Source organism: Schistocerca gregaria, chromosome 4 (genome assembly GCF_023897955.1).
Source record: "Schistocerca gregaria isolate iqSchGreg1 chromosome 4, iqSchGreg1.2, whole genome shotgun sequence".
NCBI lineage: Eukaryota > Metazoa > Arthropoda > Insecta > Orthoptera > Acrididae > Schistocerca > Schistocerca gregaria.
In genome coordinates this window covers 408437755-408463088 of record NC_064923.1, presented here as the reverse complement: position 1 = coordinate 408463088, position 25334 = coordinate 408437755, and the positions used below count along the sequence as shown (strand labels likewise).

The 25334-nt window shown below is 41.4% G+C and overlaps 1 protein-coding gene across 1 annotated transcript in view; it reads left to right on the top strand.

Moving 5' to 3' along the window:
* Window positions 1–1782: 1782 nt before the first annotated feature.
* Window positions 1783–25334, top strand: part of LOC126268122 (protein ATP6V1FNB-like) — a 58763-nt gene continuing 35211 nt past the window's right edge. Inside the window, exons 1-2 of the mRNA XM_049973648.1 lie at window positions 1783–1831; window positions 23370–23732. Of these exons, the coding sequence (XP_049829605.1) occupies window positions 23403–23732 (330 nt within the window). The 5' untranslated portion in view covers window positions 1783–1831; window positions 23370–23402. The remainder of the gene's footprint in view (window positions 1832–23369; window positions 23733–25334) is intronic.

The window sequence follows — 25334 nt, the reverse complement described above, 5'->3', positions numbered from 1 at the left end:
TTTTTTTTTATCCTATAAGTTGCTATTATTGGCCGCACATGCACTAGATACGATAGAAAGCTTTGCTTCTTTCCTCGTTGGACACGTTTATGGCTAGCAAAGAACACGTAGGTAAGTTTTTGGAAACGCGAACACCAAAAATGTTGCGCTTACGAGTTGAAAGCTGGAAATGTAATGAACAATAAGCAGTGTCGATGCCACTAAGCAAATAAGCATTGGCTGCGGAATTCCAGTTTCATTTGCTATCGATACAAATACAATAAAAGTGGAATTAAATGGATTACAAAAACACACTTTTTGCATCACTTCCTTCAGTTTCTGGTTATTCGATAAAGGCCTATAGCAGCAAAAAACAAGTTAAGTGAACGAATCCAAGTTACGTGAGAGAAGCAAATACGGAATCAATAATAGAAAAACATTCGAAATTACGTTCCTGACATTATATTACTCATATAAGCTCTGTAATACTATTTAAATCTGGTGTAACATGCCCACGACAGAGATAATAAACAAGAAACAATCGTAAACAGTAGTTTGCTTATATTTTGGGCTACTTCAAATGGTTGCAGGCCCCGCCCACTCTGGCTTCAAAACACCGTACAGCATAAGTTTGTAGTGCCACCTCTACGCTTCTTTTACCTCCATGTAACGACCTATATTGATTATATACCTCCCTGTAAACAGTCAAACATTTGTGACAGGGAAGAATAAGTAAGTTGTTGCCCTTTGTTTCACTCGCACAATTTAAACTGTGCTCCACATACTCGGAAATCGTCATATATTCGGAAATATACAGCGAAATATTTTTAACAAGGAAGGATATGAAATTTATTGGTACTCGTTTCATTCACAGCAATTTAAGCTGTTCACTTAGATTCATGCCTAACCGCTCATTTCTAGATCGCTACATATTCGGAAATAAGCAGCGCAATATTTATGAAAAGGAAGAATATGAATGCTATTGCTTCTTTTTTCACATGCAGCACTTTAAGCTGTCCTCTTAGGGTCCTGCCTAACCGCACTCCACGAATTCTCCACATCTTCGGAAAAAAACTGTATCGGTGTTTTTATGCTGTAAGTTGCTATTATTGGCCACACACTGAATGATGTATCTAAGCATCTAGGTTAGGATTTCAAAGTACCACAGTCCTTCGTTTTATAAACAACGGTAATTTAAATAACTCCGAATACTGACACACTCGTACTTGTATTACATTTATAAGAAAGTCCCAGAATGTGTTAACAAAGCTAAGATGGAAAAAAATATTAGCATAGAGCAGGACACGACACTACCCGCTACGCTAGGCCTGTTTTTTGATGTTTAACAGTTAAATTCTCGGTTATCGTCCTTTCTCTTGAAGGCTTAAATCGTTGATGCATTATTAACTGATATTTAATGATAAGACTTACGTGTTTGTGATAAATCATCAATGCGCCGTTGCCTTAAAACGGCGTACTGCAAATTATAATACAAAACAGCTAAATATGCCAAAATCAATAGTGTCTGCTGCATCGAGTCAAACATAGTACACCAGTACGGTGTAATCATAGGATTGTAATAGCCCTGGTCGTCAACGGAAGAGGTATAATTGTGCAGTTAACATTTACTGTCAAATGTTACCGTGCTATACTTGCCAATACTTTTAAATTGTAACGGCTAAAAAGTGTTTAAGGTAGATGTCAATTATAATTAATAAATAAAATATTATTAGAAGTTACGCAATCTCTGCCAAACTCTGCATAGCTTGTAATTATCTGTGATTTGCACTCAATTATTCGAGTGATATGCATTTCCATATGTTGTGTGACAGTTTCTACGCCTCCTGTATAAGTAAGTAACAATTATCAGTGTATGTAAGTAGTTATAATTACGGACCTCAGCAAATAGGCCTGCTTACGTTCCTTCAAGATTCAAACAGCCAGGACCAGCAACATTACGAAAATGTCGTGGAGTATGTAAAATGTTGTAAACTCCTGGGCAGATGTAATGCATTGGTATCAAGCATATTACGCAACAACTGTAGTTTACACGTTAACCTCTTTCTTTCGATAGTGAAAATTCTGATTTATTAAGAGCCATTTTGTCGTCGTTGCGTGTCCGTGTGTGTTGCTTTTACGTAGAAGATATTTCAGTAATAACACACTGCCTGCTGCCTTAATACTCTTTTTTCTGTGCATTGTACGTCCAACGCTTTTCGGAGCTGTAACTCCACTTCGAGAACTACACTGACGGTTCTGAGAGCTACTACTACTTCAGCTTATCGTGTAGCAGTAAAAATAAGGTCTATTTCTCAGCTTTACCAGAGTATCGGTAAAAGTGTTGAATTTGCGTCTTTAAATTTCTTTTATCGGACGTGTCGTCACAAAGACGTTCAATCGTCGCGACCACTAAGCTAGATAGCAGTCCACCCAGTAAGCACAGAACACCAAATTATAAGGTCCTAGTTACTGGACCGAAACAGAGAGCTATAGTGAACTTCAAGTGCTGGAACACACAAGCGAATTTTTTTTTTTGTTACGAAATATGAGTTTTTTTAGATGATTTTTATTTATACTTTATGGGTGAGCCTCTTAGTCTGATGGCCAAGTGTGTACTTGGAAACGTTTTTGTGACCTTACGAAGTGATGTTTTCGTGAAAGTTCAATCAAAAAATATGCGTAGCTCACAGTCTGTAAAATATAGTAAATGACATCGTGGCCTCCTTTTGACTGTAGAATTATTTATTTGTAATACCCAGCATTGCAATTTCGACCGTGTGGCCATTATCAAGTGGTAATAATTGCACTTTAGCACTTGACAAAACCTAGAAATCATCTGACATTACATTAGAAGTTGGTTTCACTGCATTCTGTTTCTGATTACGACTTTCGCATTACAACCATGTGTGAACTGCATTCTTGGAAATGCATTGTACCAGTGGAAGTCAAAGAGTAAAGGGACTTTTCAGAAGGAGTCGGACAACATACTACTTACCCCATATACATCTCACATATTGACCACGAGGTGAAAATTCGAGAAATTAGAGGCAATACAAAGGCTTATCGACAGTCATTCTTCCCACGTACTATTCACGAGCGGAATAGGGTTGGAGGGATCAGATCGTGGTACCAAAAGTACCATCCTCCACACATTAGGTAGCTCTCGGAGAATGATGTAGGTGTAGATTTAGACTTTTGAAATTTCTCACAGTAGGGTTTAGTAACACTGATAATATACAGGGCTGAAGCATTGTCGCTTGTTTAAGTTCTATACAACGTTCTGTTGTAGGTGTAGATTTAGACTTTTGAAATTTCTCGCAGTAGGGTTTAGTGATCCGCTTTTTGTTTTGCGGAAGGTCTTAAAGTCGTGGAAATTATTCGTAGAGTTCAAGCGCAGTATAGTGACAGCTATTTATCGAGAAGCAAGATCCACAAATGAACAAAGCGCTTCAGACAGTGAAGAGCTTCTCGTGTGACGAGGAAAGATAAGCAGGCCTTCGACGTCAACAACCGAGAACAATTTGGAAGTCGTTAAGAATCAAGAATCTTTATTCATCATAAATCATTTCACAATGATAAGGGTTTCATCAATTCGATACAAGATAAAGTATATACAATATACAGTGGTACAATGCGTAGCATTAAATATTAGTTATACAAAGTTTATGCAGTACATAATAATACAATTAAAAGTAACAGTTTTTAAAAGTTAATATAATCTGGTAAATTAAGGTATTCTTTAATATTAAAAACAGGGTGATCTCTAAACCAGTTGTACCACTTACATTTAAAGCTAATTATATCCATGATCCGAGCAAAGACTGGTAACTTATTGAAAATTCTGAATGGGTTTGCTTTGTGAGAATTTCCAGCCATTGTTAACCTGTGCCTAGGTTTAACTAACTTCGATTTAGCCCTAATTTTGTGGTCATGAACTTCCCGCCTGACAACAAGTTCTTTCATTATTATTTTTAATGTAAAGTCCTGCAATATTATATATATATATATATATATATATATATATATATATATATGTGTGTGTGTGTGTGTGTGTGTGTGTGTGTGTGTGTGTGGTCTTCAGTCCTGAGTGTGTGTGTGTGTGTGTGTGTGTGTGTGTGTGTGTGTGTGTGTGTGTGTGTGTGTGTGTATGGTCTTCAGTCCTGAGACTGGTTTGATGCAGCTCTCCATGCTACTCTATCCTGTGCAAGCTTCTTCATCTCCCAGTACCCACTGCAACCCACATCCTTCTGAATCTGCTTAGTGTAGTCATCTCTTGGTCTCCCTCTACGATTTTTTCCCTCTGCGCTGCCCTCCAATACTAAATTGGTGATTCTTTGATGCCTCCGAACATGTCCTACCAACCTTTCCCTTCTTCTGGTCAAGTTATGCCACAAATTTCTCTTCTCCCCAATCCTATTCAATACTTCCTCATTAGTTATGTGATCTACCCATCTAATCTTCAGCATTCTTCTGTAGCACCACATTTCGAAAGCTTCTATTCTCTTCTTGTCCAAACTATTTATCGTCCATGTTTCACTTCCATACATGGCTACACTCCATACAAATACTTTCAGAAATGACTTCCTGACACTTAAATCTATGTGCGATGTTAACAAATTTCTCTTCTTCAGAAACGCTTTCCTTGCCATTGCCAGTCTACATTTTATATCCTCTCTACTTCGACCATATATGCGATTGGAAAAGTCCAAAGTACGTCATTTGAAGGTAATCCATGCTTACCATGTCCCTTAGTTTCAAAAAGAGGTATGGTACCTGAGATTTCTTTTTGCAGACATGATTGATATGTTCTTATCAATTAAGTTTAAAGTCAATGTGAATACCTAGAAGTTTTACTGATTTAGTTTCTATATCCTTTGTCATGCCTAGTATGAGCTGTTGTGTTTTATTGAGATTATGTAGGAGTTTATTAACAGTAAACCAGTCCAAAGCTATGTCAAGAGATTCTTTTGTTATGTGATTGAGTTCAGAGATGTTGTGATGAGAGGTAAACAGTGTAGTACCATCTGTGTAACATATGACAGGATGTGGTATGTTGTAAGGCAGGTCACTGATTGCAACGATGAAAAAGAAGGGTCTGTGGATAGATCCTTGGGGAACACCTGTGTCTATCTCGAGCAAAGAAGAATGCATATTCCTGACTGAAACGAATTGTTCCCTTTTATTCAAGTAAGAAGTGATGATGGCTAAAGTGTTCTCTTGCAACCCACAGTATTCCAATTTCTATAATAGGATGTCAACAGGAATGCAATCAAATGCCTTGCTTAAGTCACATAATACAAGTGATACTTTGTTTTTGTTGACAATAAAAGATAATGTTGGATCGATGATTTCTAAAACACCAGTAGTTGCGTTTTTTTCCTTGCGAAATCCAAACTGAAAGTTACAAAGTAAGCCATGATCTTCAAAGTACGGTGATGGAAAACAGTTGAATACAGAGGATGAAATCGTCAATACTTTACGAAGATCTATCAGTCATGTTTCAGCGTATTCCATCCTACACGACAGACAAAATTTTCAGTAAGTATGTGCAAGGTGGGTACCGAAAGAATTTTCAACGCAACATGAGATGCAAAGCATTTGGCCATCATCACCACGAGGTAAATGGATTTTTACAGCAAAACCTTAACGTAGATGAAACGTGTGTGCATCATTACGAACCGGAAAGTAAGACTGCGAGAATGGTTTGGAAACACCAATCATCGCCAAAAGTTAATAAATTTAAACAAATATTAACTGGTAACATTACGCTGACGCTATTCTGGGACGTGGGAGGTGTGGTAGCCGTTCATTTCACCCCTAGACGGGAAACGGTGAACAATGGGAACTAATGTAATATGTTGCTCACTAAACTGAAACCTGTAATCAGGCCGAAACGTCGCGATAAACCGTCATCTTGCAGCAAGATGACACTCGACAACATCCTGCCAAACGGACGGCCGAAACAATAAAGTAGCTGGGATTCGAATACCTGGAATAGACCTGGCTCCAGGCGATTTCCATATGTTTGGGCCATTGAAGAAAGCGCTCAGGGAAAGAAGATTTGCTAACGATGCAGAAGTCGTTAATGGGGAGGAAAATTGGTTACATGTGGAACCAAAAAACATTTGTCCGGCTGAATCAAAAAACTTGTGAAACATTAGACAAAGTACGTATGGAGGTTACGCAGAAAAGTAATGTATATTTCAGTTTTATACAATTTGAATAAATATTTCTTTTCTCAAAAGTCCCTTTACTTTTTGACTTCTCGTAAATATGGTGTTCTATTGTGCTAAGATTTGCTCGCTTAAGTAAGACAGCAATGAGTAGGGTAAATGATTCCGTTGTTGTTTCATGTAAAACAGAACACGGTTTCGCCGCATGATATTCTATGCATCAATGCATAAACTGCACGATTTAAGTGAATTGTATGTATCTTGCTTGTTTTATACGTTAATTTTGTTTGTATCCGTTATTCGAACTTTCTGGGTATTTTCTGGGAATTTAATGGAGATGTTCGAATATTTTCTGGGGTGGGGCTCGGAGGATGGTTGTAGTACATTCATCTCTGCTGAAATGTACTTTTTGCAGTACCTGTTAACAACATGTGAACACATTGCGTAACCACTGTTGCATTTTAAGCATTTGCAAGGAAGAACACAAAGGAGACAAAGCATACTCAACGACATCTACAGTCATACTTAGCAAATCACTGTGAAATGCTTGGCACTCAGTGGCAAGAAGCAATACCAGTCAACATTATGTACTCATTCCGTGCCAAGACGTAGTAAAACTGAATATCAGTTATGCAAAAGGCTGCTAACTTGGCGTTCTCCATTAAATGGGAGGATGTATGGCAAACAGATGCAAACAAACAACTTAGTAAAGATTGACAATGTAAAACTCCTGATGATGTCACTGTATCTCCCAGTCTCTGGCCTAGTTAAGCATAATGTTGCATCACAATAATCTACTGTATACCGATAAATCTCTCTGTCACATGTGCCGAACTATTTTTTCACTTTCCATTAGTTGGCTTCTCTACGATCCAGTAGAAAGTCGACGCTGTGAAATGCAGTTCCAAACTATTCTACGGCAAAAAGGTATCCAATTCCTCCACGGGGTTTAACAGTATTATTCAGGTTTTCATCATATACGGTTTATGCCTTGAAAGAGAATTCTGGGACACTGCAATCTTGTGGATGCCCCAGAGATTATTTACAAACAAATTAACATCAGACTAACTGCCCCAAAAAGGAACAACAAGAAGGGGTAGGCGAGTAAGACGATGGCGAGATGAGCTGCAGTGTTGCTGTGGACTATATTGCCGACAATAGTACGGGACACAGAACAGCGTATAAAGTCAACAATAGTGGAACTCTAATTGCTAGTAACAAACATAACAAATAAACATACATAAACAAACGAACGCACCACTGAATGCCATTACTTATGCCCTGGGTTCAACTTAGTGGAACTCTAATTGTTAGTAACAAACATAACAAATAAACATAGATACGCAAACGCAAATACCACTGAGTGTCATTACTCGTGTCCGGGGTTCAGCTCGAGCTCTTCACCTGTGCTAAAATGTAATATGCTAGTGGTGCTTATTGTGGATAGATTACTGTAAGTGAGGTGTTGTCACAGATGTTTATGACTAATGTCTGACATAGCATATTGATCCGACGTTGATTTATCTCTTTTGTCATGCTGATGATGTCGAAGGCGTTTAAGGAAATTTTCTTCGACCACAGGCAGACTTATGGCAACGGCCTTGCCGCAGTGGATACGCCGGTTCCCGCGAGATCACCGAAGTTAAGCGCTGTCGGGCGTGGCCGGCACTTGGATGGGTCACCGTCCAGCCGCCATGCGCTGTTGCCATTTTTCGGGGTGCACTCAGCCTCGTGATGATAACTGAGGAGCTACTCGACCGAATAGTAGCAGCTCCGGTCAAAGAAAACCATCATAACGAGCGGGAGAGCGGTGTGCTGACCGCATGCCCCTCCTATCCACACCCTCTAATGAGGATGACACTGCGGTCGGATGGTCCCGATGGGCCACTTGTGGCCTGAAGATGGAGTGCTACAGGCAGTCTTAAAGCAGCTAGCAATGCCGCTCCTTTTGATAGCAATATGTTTACTTTCTCCCTAGGGATCAGCATAATAGCGGCAACCAGAAAGAATATCGCGAGCAGTCAGTTCCAATGGCTTACTGGCGGCGTTCAATTCGAGACAAGAGACGTCTCTCTGATTGAAGATGGCAGGTTTTCAACGTGAGTTTCAGGCGGGAGGTATGGTGTGCCACTCACTACCGCGAAAAAAATGGCGGAAGAATTATGTTGAATGAGCCATTCTTGGCTCAGGCAGGAAAAGGCTGAGAACACAGAGGTTATGCGTAAGAGGAGACAGCTTATGGCTCTAAACGCGAAGCAATTGCAGTGAGGGAGTAACTTCCCCTGTTCCAGTGACACAGTTCGCCCAAGGCTGAGGGAAGCTGGACTGCAAAGACAGAAGATCTACTGTAAAATAGGAATTCAGCAGGGAAGACATGTTGTACCACCTGATATTCTCAGAGCACCATCAGAATGTGGCGCGGGAAAACGTAATCTCCACAAATGAGAATGTGTTTTCCACGAGCAACGAAGCCCAAGAGTAGCTAATCAGCCAGGAGGGACACGACATCGTGAAGAATAATATGTAGCGATGATAAGAAGTGGTGGCCAGCTGTCGCTTTTCTGCTGGGACTGTATTTTTGCAAGAGGAGCAGGAATGCTTCATAGAATTGACGGAACCATTGAAAGCAGGCAGTACACACACAATGAAGAATGCAACATAATGAAGGAGGTACAGAAAGCCCATTCACCTGTGCGTTAAGTCTGCATTCGTTCAGCTCCAGCTGTCCAAAATGGACATTAGCGTCATGCACTGGCCACCATGGCTGTTGATCTGAATGGAAAGTGTGTGAACGGAGGTAGCACGAACACTGGCCACAAAACCAACGGGTTACCGTTGACCATCTTCAGGACTGTGTTCTTGAAGCCTGGGAGGAATTGCCTCTTCTGGCAATTACGCCCAACGCCTTATAGATTCCATGCCAAGACACATAACTGAACTCAGAAATAATGGAGATTTTCGAAAAAATATTAGAGTACTGAAAGCATTTTATTTTTCTTGCTTGTTCTTCTGCTCAATTTTCTATCAGTGAGAGGCAGTGGAAGATCACTTGGCAGTGGAAAAATATCGAGCTTGGTATAAGAAAATATGAGCTAGTGTTCCTTTATGTTACCTTTTAAACTGAAATAAATTTCTTTTAATTTCATGTTTTGAATATTACGTTATTTTTATTTGCTCTCTGCCTACGTAAGAAAAAAGGAATAAATCAAAAGGGCCATATTTATTTATTTGCGTTATTTCGAGTTCATCTCTCCCTTCCCCTCTATTGCCACCTGCTGGATCATCCCAATATTACGTAAAACTTTTCATCTAATATTTATTTACCTTTAATTTCTCCTGCCTTCTTGTGAATGGGCCATGTGGCTGCCGCCGACCATCCTACATCACGGCGGCAGAGGGCTCTCGTGGTACGAAGCATGGAGGTAAAAATAAGAGGAGTTGTCATGATGTCACAAACTTGAAGCCAACCCAAGTGAAGATCCGCCATGTTAGCTACCCCAAAACATTCGCTTCTGGTGTTTTGATCCCGTGTAGTCGTGAAGTGTTTTGATAAAAAAATGCCGGCTTGCGTCGCTTACGCGTGTACTAATCGTTCTGAATGTAGTCTAAAGTTTAAACATATCACATTTCATTCGTAAGTGGGCTTATTTAAGCGTTATTTTCTTATATATACTTGAAATTTTTATGCACTGCAAAGTTTTACAGTATGGTTTTATTTCTGTGATTTGACTTTAGATTTCCTATCAGTCCAACGCGAGGAGCTCTCTGGAGGTGAGCAATATACTTGGTTTTCATTGTTTGGTTATTCCCTCGTAACTGAAAACTCCTGGCAAGAAATATCCTGGAAATGGGACTAATGTTGTTCAATGCAATAATTTAATATAAAAGTCATTAACTACATGTTGTTTATTAAGTCTTCAGTAAAATGTGTGGAACACCTCTTACAGTGGTTAAATTATAAGTACTTAAATGGTTACACATTTGTTAAAGCAAAGTTCCCTATCTAAGTCCAGGCTATTTAGATCATTACATTAATCACTGTTTTGACGTGTTACCCTGTAAATTGCTGTTATTTGCCACACTGAATGTCACTTCATAGGTATCTTCGTAGGTGCAAAACAAAGCAGATGTGTAAACTACAATGGGCCTGACAGTCTTAAATTCGGTTCTTTTCTTTCGTAATTTAACGAATCTTTCACTTTGTTGACATGACAACTGGCTTGTTTATATCATTCCTGCATACATCTATGGGGCACCAAAGGAAATAAGTAAGTTTCTTGCAAACTTGAACATTTAATATTTGCATTTGAGGTACGGAGTCACGGAGTCTAAGTGGACATGCCCCATTGGTCTGCCGGATCTCGGACGACCAATATCAGCATCTGATGGAAACCAACTGTGGGATGCCAGTGGAATAGTATCTACCTATCATAACACCTCTGAAACCTCCTCACCATTGTTGTGTAGTGTAAATGAGGAAACTACGAAAGGGTAAACGGATGGATGCAAATAACAATGAGGAGACAGGAGCCAAAACTATGACCGACGCCAGGCTCCTGCCCTGGCATACACCCGGATCCTGCCCAGGAATACCAGCCAAAAAATTGGGCACAGGGAGCACACACACATCTTGAGGCAGAGCAGCAAAAAAAGACGGAGGCATCTCGATGACTGTAGAAGGATCCGAGGTGGAATGTGGGGCAGCTGGCGGGAAAAGAGGTCTGTCCCCAGATGACAGTGGCTGTTAGAAGATGACGACTGTGTAAGTCAGTGCATTGACTTCCATTGGCTAGGGACCTTTGGGATCGATGCACGCAGGCACAGAATCTGAAAGCACAAAGCCTGTGTCAGGACCACGCAATTCACATGGACGAATTTAATTCTGATTGCGCCTCAGCAATCCTCTTGGTCCCTGCAGTAAAATATAAAACGTACAAGATATTGTACAATGGTGCCTCGCTTCCAGCACATCCATCTGCCATACAGTCTGCAAAAGACTGAATCGTTAGTGTGGTACTTTGCCTGTCGTGGCAGAGTGGGCACCACCTGTCAGGGTAGGCGCTGTTACTGAACAAGGTGCAGTAGCACTTTCCATGTAACAGCACCAATGGTGATGGTCCGTTGTGTGGCTGGGAGTGCTAGGAAGACAAGAATAGTAACAGATCTTGATCACATGTGTGGGAGGCACAAAGTTCGTCCATCTTGCTTAAATGTTAGTATGCTGCATTCAGGTGCACCTTTGGATTTCAGGCGGAATGGTGCACTCATGATGTTGTTGATGCCATAGATGATGCAAAACTGTTGAGTCTCGTTAGCAACAAATTGTGGTCAGTCAAAATCACTTCAGGCATTCCTTGAAGCGAAATACTGACAGCAAGGCCTGAATTGTGGAACGAGCCACAGCAGAGTGTACAGGAACCACGAAGGGAAATTTGCTGAAATCGTTAACACAAATGAGCCGATATGTATTGCAAGTCCAGACATTGGCAAGGTGCTTGAGGGTTGGGCCATTCAGAGAACTGACGCTGATAACCTCGCTGTCGAGCCCCAGAGAACTGATGAGGTTGGACTGACTGGTGTTCAGCACAGGTTTAGCACTGAGAAGTCAATGTTCAGTTTGTGCCTCTAGACTGCGCCAAGAGCAGTGACTTCACGCCGATTGCTTGGTGCAGACGACCCTCTCCACTGACCTTGCTATAATAAACAGAGCCCATCAGGGTGGAGAACCTGAGGTATGCAACATGCGACTGGCATCGTACAGAGCAGAATGACGTCTCATACTGTGATCCAATAAAAAGGTTATAATAACATTTAGAAAGTGTATTTGTTATGCAAACTTACACTTTTAAATGGAACCATGCCTACTGACATTAACAAAGTCAAAGTAAGGTAAATTAGACCATCAGTGTTGGTTGTTGAAGGGTTCTAGTGCAAGTCGTTTACAAGGCATTGTATTTTGTAAGGTTCCCACACCGACACTTATCCAGCACTTGTGGTAGCACACACTAAAGAACAACACAAGTCTAGACACCAGGTATGTGGATTCTGAACAGTAATGAGACAATTACCATTGCACATTGTGTTCAAAATGACCAGTGGCAGCTGTAGTACACAGAGTGTGGTATTGAACGATTGCTACATATGTGCTAGCATTTCAGCTGAGATGTCTAAGTAGGCTGCTGCAATATGTCATTGCATCTCATCAAGTATAGTTTGTATGTCCTTGTGGGCAGCATCTTTCAGCTTTCTACACAGAAAATAGTCAACAGACATCAAGTCCAAATAGCAGGCTGTCCAGTACAAATTGTTCAAATGGTTCTGAGCACTATGGAAATTAACTTATGTGGTCCCCTAGAACTTAGAACCACTTAAACCTAACTAACCTAAGGACATAACACACATCCATGCCCGAGGCAGGATTCGGACCTGTGACCTTAGCGGTCACGCAGTTCTAGACTGAAGCGCCTAGAACCGCTTGGACACTCCGGCCGGCGGCTGTCCACTTCAATGATTTGGAAACAATTTGTGAAAGCATGCTGTAGTACTTCGTGCACCATGAGCTGGATACTCATCAAGTTGGTGCCACGGGTTCCTCTTAGTCTGCAGAGGAATGTCTTCTAGCATCCGTGGAAGATGCTACAGTACTTGTGTGTATACAGTGTTCTGTCTGTGAAAATGGGCATATGAGCTGATGGTTCACTACCCCATACCACGCATTTACACCCCATGGACGCTTAAGTACCACCTGACGAAGACAACGGGGATTGTCAACAGACAGCAGTGGATGTTTCGGGAGTTTAGCTGGCTATGATTGGTAAATGTGGCTACGATACATCTGGAGTATCCCGTCTTAATGCCCATGTACAGAATTTAACACGATTCCCATAATCGTTTCCGTACAGCTTTTGATGGACGTAAATGTAATATGGATGTAATCTGTGTCGATGGTGAATGCATAGGACACTTGCCTGACTCTTGCCACGGCGTTGTGCGATTGCGTGGGAGCTAACGTGCGGTTCACTGCAACAGCAGCAGGAACATTAATTTCCCCCTCTTCTGTCGTCATTTTTTCCCTTTATGTTAGGTTGTCTAGGTGTTATACTACCACTTCCACGTACCTGGTTGAAGAGGTTTCTGCATTGGTAAATCCCATCGAGCAGTCACGGCCTGCTGCTTGGACTGTCACACACTAACTGACTAGCAAGTTGCACTGCACTCGAGGGGCACACAAACATTCTGTCAGCAAGCATAACAACATCATGCGTAGCAACTATGCAGGTTGAGTGGCACAAATAAATGTCGGTGTGGAAACTTTTCAAAATACAATATCTCGTAAACGACTCACGCTAGAATCCCGCAATAAGCACCACTGACATTCTAATTTACTTGACTTCAAATTGGTAACGTCAATAGGCATTGTTCCATTTAAAAAGGTGTATGTTTGCACAAAAGTGCACTTTACAAGTATTATTACAATCAATTTATCTGCTAACCGTAGGAGCCCGACTAGCAATCCATTCTGTGAAAACTGCACATCAGTAGTAGCACTTTCCATTTCTGCAATATCTGCGGTGCAATTTTAAAGTGACGCACCCAGTATAATCAAGCATTCTGATCCAAAATATAGCTTGATGAGCCCCGTGAATGGAAGATATAGCGAATCACGAATTTTACTGCTTTCATCCCGTACCAGTAACATGATGTTTGGTTTGTGTTCAACGAAACCGAGCTCAAAACCAATTAACTGCACATATTTTGCGAGGTGCCGGGGCTAGCAGTGTATTTAACACTAAATTCTTCTCGAATCTTCATATGGAAACGATTCTTTTCTAACTCCTACTTTTGCTGTTGCACATGGATTAAGAAGAAACGCGAACTGACTGTAATCGACCCTGCAAGTCGAGTACGAAAGAGTTTGGCACCTGCAATAATTTAATTGGATAGAAATTAAGGAAAGTTTCATTAACGTACTGAGAAATGAAAGGGTTGCTCTACCGATTAACAGAATGAAAGTTCTGTCCAAAATAACAATTTGATTTATAATGACTAAACTCAAAATAATAAACAAAACACACGAAACATTTACAATACATCAAATTGGATACTCAAATAAATGCTGTGAAGGTGAAGTTGTCCATAAACTACATAAACTAGATTGTGACATTTATGACCAAGTGGTATGTGGAGCCAATTCCTTGCAACTCAAATCTTAAGAAAAACACCCAGCCAACCCAACATTAATTGCTGCTACAGTAGTGATAACTCAGACAATGAACACCCAAGACAGAACAAAGTTAGAAAAGATGAACAGGCGCGCTCTGCTGAGCTCTGGTTATTACCTAGCAAAATTCCCTGATTTGTCGGTGCTGCGGACGTACATTACCAAGCCGTCTTCTTAACTGCAAGGACACGATCTGGCATACTGGAGGCAATGGCTGGTTTCTTAGACGTCCCGTTGTGGTGATGATAATGTCGTGAGTATAGCCCGAAACAAATTCTCCTGGCCAGGTTGTTCCAGACTAAAGACTTCCTAGCAACACAAATACGTCTCTGAGGGAGACGAAGAAGGCTCGCTACACAATCACGGACGGTACAGTGAGTGACTTTAACAAGAGAAGTCACACAGCAACTCCGGTACAATCAACTTTAGCCAAAACTGCTCAAGACGGACAACATAGGCCGCTTGTATGCAGAACACTCAATTGCCAACTGTACTCGGAAAGTGACGTCGAAGACGGAACTTCAGCAACTTCGTCAAACGGTTACAATTAAATGACAGTATACTAGACAGCCAACAGAAGGCAGGCTGTCCAGAGCAGCAAGAACTCAGTCTTGTAACCTACTCTGACCGAAAGTCGAGAGCTGACTCTCTCAAGAGCACCCGTACAAGCCGAACACAGAACATTGCCGCCCCCACGATAGTGGTCGTGGTTAAACGTCCCAATTAGCAACTCGAAAACCGGCGAAAATTCCCCTCTATTGTCGACGCAGTATTATTCCACCAATGGAGATACTTGGCACCAATTTCTGCGCCGATTTTGCTACGTCACGTAGCTATTCCCTGAGCAAGCCAATCACAGTTATGATTTTGCAGAAAACGTGGGAATTTGCCCGCCAAGACTGCCTGGGAACACAAGTCATTCCCACGCCTGGCTGGTAGCCCGCCAGAAAGTGTTTTCACTAAGTTTCTGCAAAGTGACGGAGTCTCTAGCCCAGCCGCTCTGTCAGGCCCCTGTGGGCGTGTCGCCGCCACTCTTATGACAATGTCGGCATCTGGAAAGCATCCACTCGATTCCCTCACACCCGTCGGCTTAACCCTTCCAAGATCAGCAGAACCCGCCTGTCACCGGACCACCCGGGTGACGAGAGACGCTGCGTGAGAAGTCTGCATGTGAAGGAATAGCGACTTTTCACCGCATGCAATTAGAGAGGAAAATCGAATTACTCAGTGTAAGATAGAAATATGAGCGACTTTTCACCGCATGCAATTAGAGAGGAAAATCGAATTACTGAGAGTAAGAAAGAAATATGAGAGGGGGCTCATGCCACCTCTCAATTTCTCTAGTCGAGATGTGAACGTCTGAGTTCAGCCTTCTCTGAAAGCTTGTGCGCATGATTTTTTTTCAAGTAGTCCATAACAGACATTGATTACACTCAATATTTATTGTGTTGATAGCGAAGCCGATATGCAGTAAGAGCAGCTATTTCATTTCTCTCACACTCCATTACATAATCTGGGTAAACATTGTCCGAAATATCGCCGTCTTTTCCAGTAACATTGTGTTTATAGTGAAGTCGGTGTGCAGTTAGGGCAGGTATTTCTTACTCCCACACACGCAATTTCATAATTGGGGTAAACACTACCATTTTTTCCTTTCTAGTGAATTCGCACAAACGATAAGCAAATGGAAACCTGTAGCTTTGAACACTACACCTTCAGGTTACGATTCCACTCTTCTTCTATTCATTACGCCACAAGTTACAAATGTTAGAGTTGTCAGTTTCACCACATGGTCTCATATGCTCGTAGAAGGTAATTTTGTGGCTTTAATCTTCGTTCCAAAATGTGTGGAGTTATAATTTCAATTCCGTTAGACGAATATGAGCGGCTTTAGAAAATAAAAAAACTTGTTGGTAGAATTGGTCTCCCATTCCTGAATGTAGGTAGTGAGCCCTTATGAGCACATTCTTAGAATGCGGGGCACTGAAGAAGGAACTATGATTGGCTAACGGCTGGCACCCTACCATTTGACTCAGTGAAAAGTCAATCAAAAGTTATTTTATTTGAAGTACAATGCCTGACAAAAATAAGTGAAGCGTGCAGATGGGGAGGAGGAAACGAAATGAAACAAGATGATTGGGTATGCGATGTTATTTCAGTGCTTACAGAATCACGTCAAATTTATAAGGAACTTGGCAGCATGAGTCCACTTATCAATATGATTTTGCAAATCCTCTGGCCTGATGTATACACTGATTCGGTTTGGAAGACTGTCATAAAACTGTTGTATCCTCTCCTGAGGCAAACTGGCCTGCAACTGTTGTAAGAAGTCCTCGATATCCAGGCCAATGGCACTGGGATAGAAGTGATCTCCCAGCTGGTCCCACACATGTCCTATCAGGAACAGATTTGCTGTCCAGGGGAGTACCTCAACCTTGTGCAGACAGTTCATAGAAACACGTGCCATGTTAGAAGAATTTTCGTGCATAAAAATAACACCATGCTACTGTCACTTCAGCGGTACCAAATGAGAACACAAGATGTCTGTGATGTACCCTTGTGCCACCAGGGCTCCCTCAATCACTATCAGCCGTGACCTGAAGTCATATCCGATGACTCCCAACACCACAGCGCCGTGAGTAACATGTGCTTCTCCAAAACAATACAAGAATGGCACCTTTTCTGAGGTCACCTCTGTATTCATCAACGATGATCATCTGGAGTAGAGCACAACTGCAATTTGTTGCTGATCACAGTGTGATGCCATTCGTCAGCAGTCCACGCTTCCTAGATATGGCAACATTCCAAACACAGCTGTTTGTGCTGTGCTATTAATAGTAGCCTAGACATGGGATGATAATTCCCTAGTCTGGCTGCTCCTAGCCTCCAATCAGTTGTGCAGGATAATGCAAAACAGAGATTCCACAACTCGTTCTCAGGTGGTAGGCACAGGTGTGAATGGGTTACGATATGCTTGGTGCACAATGCAGTGATCCTTCATTGTGGTGTGAGACCCTGCATGTTATGCTTATGTAGGTGAGTTATTTCGTCATCTAGAACTGGTACGAGGTTAGGAAAACTTGTTTGTACAGCTGAACAGCTGAGGGGACAAGAGCCAAGAGTACACCACATCCAGTCCAACAAGCTGACTCATACGGCCAGCGCAGGTATGGAGGCACATACCGCTTGCCCAGAAACAGCTAAAACACAGCGTAGGGAATTTGGATGACAGTTCCTTGCTTAGCCAGAGGACACCGCAGGTGTCGGAGTGTAAGACATTCTGCAATAAGGCTACTTACAGCTCTTAGAAATTCTATAATAAGTAACAGTTAAATAACGAAGCAAAAAATGATTACATATCCGATCTCACAAAAATGATGTGGTTCCAATGAGCAGTAACATTTTCAAGAACTAAAAAACTACAATAGTTAATATTTTAGAGTGATGAACCTTTGAATTAACAACTTTTAAATGGTTCATATGATTTCAAAAAACAAAGTTTTGCATGGTAGCGTTGAAGTAAGACTATCATCCCTGAAAGCCACTTATCTGTATCTAATGTATTTATTGATTCGTTATATATTTATACATTTTTCATTACATAAATATTTGTTAAAACACCATATCGTCCACAATAGCACAGCAACTGAACGCAGCATGAATATATCAAATCTTGTTATATTTTTCTCATTATTTAAGGAATATGTTACTATTTTTGCCTATATAATTGTTTAAATATGTTTACAGGTAATATAAAAAACAATAGCATGTGTTAACTGACACCACTACTGAAAAGAGTGCCAAAAAAAGCTTCTATCAAGCAGACATAAATAGTTGTTTAAAAATTTTTAAATAATTTAATGACATTTTGGTGTCATTTAATGTGAGTGCACTTGGCCAGGAGTGGTGGCTTATTTATTTATGAACAAACCTTTATATTTATTGTAAAAGGTTTACAAATGATAGGATGCTTATAACATTTCTTTATTTACCTATTGTTATAATGTATTAGTTCGGTGAGGAAAGTGGTCAGTTTGAGTCAAAATTGTGTCTGTAGAACATATGAATGCTATATTTTTGGTGGGGATGGCCTTCAGCCATTGATAGTTGGACAGTGAAAGAATGCCACTGGTGTCAAGTGGAGACAGATACTTTGTGGGTGGAGCACGCAAGGGAGCAATTGTGGATGCTTTATATTTGAGCTGGAACAAGGCAGACATGCCTGTGGTAACATGTGTTATACAGTCATATGGGTGATAGATTCTGGGCAGTGAATGGCCACTAAACTACTTTAACTTTTGAAAGAACTGTAACTTTTGCAAGGCCTGAATGTGCTCAAGTGCATAATATTAATTTTTCACTTGCATTATGGAACTTAGAACAGAAAGACTATGAGTTTCTACTTGTCATCTCACATGTGATAGTTTGTAAATCATCATGCTGAATTGAGCAGGCAAATATTTCATATGCTTGGATCATAAAGTGGACTTGGTTTTTCACACAGTTTGGATGACTATTTAACTTGGTAATTCTGCTATCATTCTTGTAACACTGTCAATCCAACATTATTGCACTGTAAAAGGTTATCCTTCTGTCTATATTATGATTGGTTACTCTACGACCAGTTTCTGTTTGCCTAAGAGATACTTTATTGAATAAACAGTATTCAACAGAATTCTCTGGTGTTGCATATCAATTACAGAATTTTGAGTAGAACCATTTTTTAATTATTCATTTATCTTTTATTCTACATTTCTGTTTATTTTATTAATTCACAATTATAGCCTGTACACAGGCTATCTGACTGCATGATCGCAGCTTCACATTATTCTTTGCAACATGTTAGCTGCTGGACATTAAAGCAGACATGCGCGGCTCAACGCTGTGTCATTATCAAGCTAGTCTTTTTAAACAGAGCCTTGAATAGTCCAGTTACTTAAGGTACAAACAGCATCAGGTAAAGTTACAATTGGTTTGCTTGTATGGGATGCCGTTAGAGAGCAACGTTTGAGCAATATATCGAATAGGTAATATCACAACCATTGACAATGGGTATAGTAATACATTTGTCCTCACATTTTCAAGCAGTCCAACATCAGGCCACTGTCACATCCAAATGACCCAAAAATCTGGATATTGCATAATTCACACAGTCAGCCAAACAGTGACACATAATGAGGCCCCTTTCAAATCCCGTCAAATGCTGATAATGCTGTCTCGCACTCGACCCAAGATCTCTGTGTCCTCCATGATGATCTTTCAGCATCTGATCCTGTTCATGCTCCTTACATACTCTACCAAGCCTGGTAACAATACTAACGATGAACAACACTAATCCATTCTTCTGACTATTCTCCTTGTTACAGAGCGTTGCAACTCTCATCATTTACAGACCCACCAAAGGTTACACTGACATCCAATGACATCATCTGGGTGCTTTGTTTTTTTGTCAAGCAGTGTATAATTTTATTTGCACAATTTATACTGGACAGATAAGTAGGATGCTGAAGAATATTTATAGTTTCGCTCTTGAAAGGTGATTCTTGAAGTTTTCCAACCAAGTTTCCATGAAATGTATGATGTCTTTTTTTGTATCTTCATTTATTATTTTCAGCACTCTCTTGCCAGTCAAATGTGCCTGTGAACACTGACACTGTCCTTCCTTGCACACTTTTGATGGCCTCTGCAACTTCAACCTGATGTGCTTCCCATCATACACTCCTGGAAATTGAAATAAGAACACCGTGAATTCATTGTCCTAGGAAGGGGAAACTTTATTGACACATTCCTGGGGTCAGGTACATCACATGATCATACTGACAGAACCACAGGCACATTGACAAGGCAACAGAGCATGAACAATGTCGCCACTAGTACAGTGTATATCCACCTTTTGCAGCAATGCAGGCTGCTATTCTCCCATGGAGACGATCGTACAGATGCTGGATGTAGTCCTGTGGAACGGCTTGCCATGCCATTTCCACCTGGCACCTCAGTTGGACCAGCATTCGTGCTGGACGTGCAGACCGCGTGAGACGACGCTTCATCCAGTCCCAAACATGCTCAATGGGGGACAGATCCGGAGATCTTGCTGGCCAGGGTAGTTGACTTACACCTTCTAGAGCACGTTGGGTGGCACGGGATACATGCGGACGTGCATTGTCCTGTTGGAACAGCAAGTTCCCTTGCCGGTCTAGGAATGGTAGAGCGATGGGTTCGATGACGGTTTGGATGTACCGTGCACTATTCAGTGTCCCCTCGACGATCACCAGAGGTGTACGGCCAGTGTAGGAGATCGCTCCCCACACCATGATGCCGGGTGTTGGCCCTGTGTGCCTCGGTCGTATGCAGTCCTGATTGTGGCGCTCACCTGCACGGCGCCAAACACGCATACGACCATCATTGGCACCAAGGCAGAAGCGACTCTCATCGCTGAAGACGACATGTCTCCATTCGTCCCTCCATTCACGCCTGTCACGACACCACTGGAGGCGGGCTGCACGATGTTGAGGCGTGAGCGGAAGATGGCCTAACGGTGTGCGGGACCGTAGCCCAGCTTCATGGAGATGGTTGCAAATGGTCCTCGCCAATACCCCAGGAGCAACAGTGTCCCTAATTTGCTGGGAAGTGGCAGTGCGGTCCCCTACGGCACTGCACCTTCCGCCGACCACTGGCGACAACATCGATGTACTGTGGAGACCTCACGCCCCATGTGTTGAGCAATTCGGCGGTACGTCCACCCGGCCTCCCGCATGCCCACTATACGCCCTCGCTCAAAGTCCGTCAACTGCACATACGGTTCACGTCCACGCTGTCGCGGCATGCTACCAGTGTTAAAGACTGCGATGGAGCTCCGTATGCCACGGCAAACTGGCTGACACTGATGGCGGCGGTGCACAAATGCTGTGCAGCTAGCGCCATTCGACGGCCAGCACCGCGGTTCCTGGTGTGTCCGCTGTGCCGTGCATGTGATCATTGCTTGTACAGCCCTCTCGCAGTGTCCGGAGCAAGTATGGTGGGTCTGACACACCGGTGTCAATGTGTTCTTTTTTCCATTTCCAGGAATGTGTATATATATATATATATATATATATATATATATATATATATTAAAAATAAAGATTCCAAGACTTACCAAGCGGGAAAGCGCCGGCAGACAGGCACATGAACAAAACACACAAACACACACACAGAATTACAAGCTTTCGCAACTGGCAGTTGCTTCGTCAGGAAGGAAGGAAGGAGAGGGAAAAATGAAAGGGTGTGGGTTTTAAGGGAGAGGGTAAGGAGTCATTCCAATCCCGGGAGCGGAAAGACTTCCCTTAGGGGAAAAAAAGGACAGGTGTACACTCGCACACACACACACACATATCCATCCGCACATACACAGACAGTTTCTTTCTGTTATATATATATATATATATATATATATATATATATATATATATATATATATATATATATATATATAGCAGGCACACGTTCTCAACCTGATGTGCTTCCCATCATATATATAGCAGGCACACGTTCTCAGTCCACTACATGGATTCAGTCTGGGGCTGCTGCATCTCCCCAAAACCCAGGAGCAGTATGCCAACACACATGTTTATCCAAGCAGGTATCTCTGGGACACAATGTTGCTGCAAAACATTTGTGTAATATGAATATGTCTAGTTGTGTCTCATTTATCCTGTAGACAAAGGATACCTCATGGTCACATTTCTTGAAGAGCACAGCTTTGTACTTTCTTGAAGAGCAGAGCTTTGTACTTCTCCACATTGAGAGTTAGTTGTCAGCCTTAGTACAAGGCTGAAATTATTTTTTCAAAACCTAACTACATATTACCATGATTTTTACTGAATTCAGTTTCTTGCTTCTTCCGTGACACTGGAAATTGTGACTGTGAGATGTTACACATGTTTTTATGTACAACAAAGGTAATAACCTTCTTGCTAATTTTCCTCCACTAAGCTGTATTTATTGTTTCTGGGACACAATGTTGCTGCAAAACATTTGTGTAATATGAATATGTCTAGTTGTGTCTCATTTATCCTGTAGACAAAGGATACCTCATGGTCACATTTCTTGAAGAGCACAGCTTTGTACTTTCTTGAAGAGCAACTGATTTCTAAGCAACTGCAGGTTCATCCTCAGGCTCTTTAGCACTGTGCACATTACCCTATTGTGTGGTAACTATAAGTTAGAGATCAAAGCAATTACAGCTTCATCGTTGGGCTCTTCAGTGGTACACCACAATGCTAAAGTGGCTGCTGATCAAGCTGTAGTTCCTTTGGAATCAAAAATAAATAAATGAAAAACAAAATATATACCACCATCTTGTGTTGTGTGTATAACATTGAAGCAATTTGTGCAGTGAATTACATTGGCAATCAGTGACAAAATATAAAGTGCAATAGTGTAATGTCAATCAACAGCTTTGCCATTACACCAGTGATGCAAGTGAAGCAGCAAGATGATGAAATTGCTGTGGTATACATAGTCAACAACAAAGAAGAAAACCAGCAGAAGACATCACTGATTTCGATTTCTAGATATACACTGCCTCCTTCCTTCCCCCCAAATGCCACAACAGCAGCAACAGTAAAAACAATGGACAAAGTGTTCTAGATTAATCTAGTTTAAGATAGTTTATTCTTAAGTAACATTTCTCTATGTATGTATGTATAAACGCTTTAAGATGAGCAGAACATGTTTGAAACGCGTTGCATTATGTTACATTAAGCATAAAATAAAAAGTGACTGGTAGAAGAAACTTGAAATAAATAATTAAAATATATACAGCTGGTGAAGGAAAAATAGTACAAGAACAGCTTTTCTTCTCCATAACAAAATATACCTTCCCCATAGGTAACTCCATCATCGTAAAGGACAAATTATACGTTGGCCAATATTATACTGTTTAATGACAATAACTGTGACCTTTCCATATGTCAATGATGTGTGCAAGTAGTTAGTCCATTGTTGTTGTTATCCAGGTCCACTTCAGGCTGCTACTGTTGGCAGCAGTCATGTCCGGCAAACAGTACCCACTGGGCTACGACCCGCAGATCCTGTCAGTGCTGTACGCAACAGAGAACCGGCTACGGACACGATGGTTCTACAAGAATCTGCACCTACTGCAGCAGATCATTGCAGATGCCCCTCGTCTGGCTGAAGGTGAGGCAGACCGCCGCCTCAGAGAACTGCAGCAGCCACAGCTACTGCAGTTGCGCACCAGGCCACGCTTCCTCAAAACTGTCCGCAGGCCACCACCACCTCTGCCACCCCCGGACCCTGAGGTTCAGCTGGACTCCATGCGGCCACCATCACCACGCACCAAACAACTCATATACTCCCAGGTCGGCACTTCCAAGTTCTAAGTTTGACACAGAGACAGAATTTTATATGCAGCTGGTCATTAAAACTGCAACAGCATGAATATGGCATGCTAGAGATGTCAAATTATCATGAAGTGTACTACATGCTTAGATAGTAAAGTATTAGCATTCCAGTGTCTCGGCACAAACTGTATATGAATAATCCCATTGACATTTGGTTGACAAGGAAAGATTACGCTACAGGTTTCCCATTCAGAAAATGCATTTGAATATTTTAATTATTTGTGAGAAGAACATGTGTAAGAAGGAGAAACATCTGCCACCACATGCCAGGTTCTGCCAAAGGAAGAAATGTGGCCTATCACAGTATTGTGACATTACTGCTGGCATTGATTGGCTGTCATGTAAATATGGCATTGATGAGTGGAGTAGGGCTATACTCAATACTGTTCACAATCTCAGTGACCCCATATGACTAGTGCCCAAGAGGACAGATACATTCTTACCTTGGCTATCAGCAAAGTACGGCCATGCCACGATAGTGATGCATCCAGCAACAACACTGGACACAGAAGTGGCATTACATCATCTTTACAGATGTATCCCAGTTCTGCATACAGCATTATGAGGGATGTATCAGTCTGTTGAGGTCCTGAGGAAAGAGAAAATTGCTAGATTGTATTTGTCATCATCATATGGACCAAGCACCTGATGGGGTGCACAGCACGATTAGCTCCAGTTTAAGAATAAGGATAAGCACCATCATTCTGGCCACAGACAGGCCATCAGGACTGATCAACTGCTGTGTTGTTCTCTGCCAATGGCATCATTTGTATGTAATGTAGTATGGAGGGCGCGGGGAGGGGGGGGTCAGCACCCATGCAGCTCTGGTTTGCATAGCCAGTCATTTCAAAGGAACCATAATATTTTTATAATATTTCTGACATTTTAAGGTTGGTAGCAGTGCCCTGTCTTTGAGGTATCACTGTTGTTTTCTTTCAACAAGATAGTGTAAGACTGCATGTTGCCCATGCTGTGATGACCTACCCAATACCAATAATTAATTAACTAATTTATTTATTTGTTGCAAGAACTTTATAGTACACCATGTGGATACTTTGATGGACCATATATTCAATACTGACCACTTAACAACAATAGTTGCAATAATAAATTCATATTTAATCAATCACTCAATCACATTTTATTCATTTTTACAATGTATTAGGTTGCTACATAATTTCATAGCATTTTTACATAAGTATAATACACAAAACAGATACACATAAAGGTGACTTTCATCATCAGTAATATAGTCTCCTTCAGTATTTACAACAGTCTGCAAATAGTGGGATAACTTTTTGATTCTGTGAATGTAGAAATCATGTAGTTTTGAGGTGAAGAACCTGTTGAGCCTCGTTGTGCATTTTCATCCGAAAGGAAGTTCCTTGAAGCTTGTTCAATAGAGAGTGGAAAAAGTGAAAATCTGAGAGTGCAAGATCAGGTGAATAATGTGGGTGCAGAATGACTTCCCAACTCAACTCCTGCATAGTGTTTTTTGTCAGTCTAGCAGAATGTGGGCAGACAGTATCATGGAGTAGAAATACTTCAGTCTTCATGGCT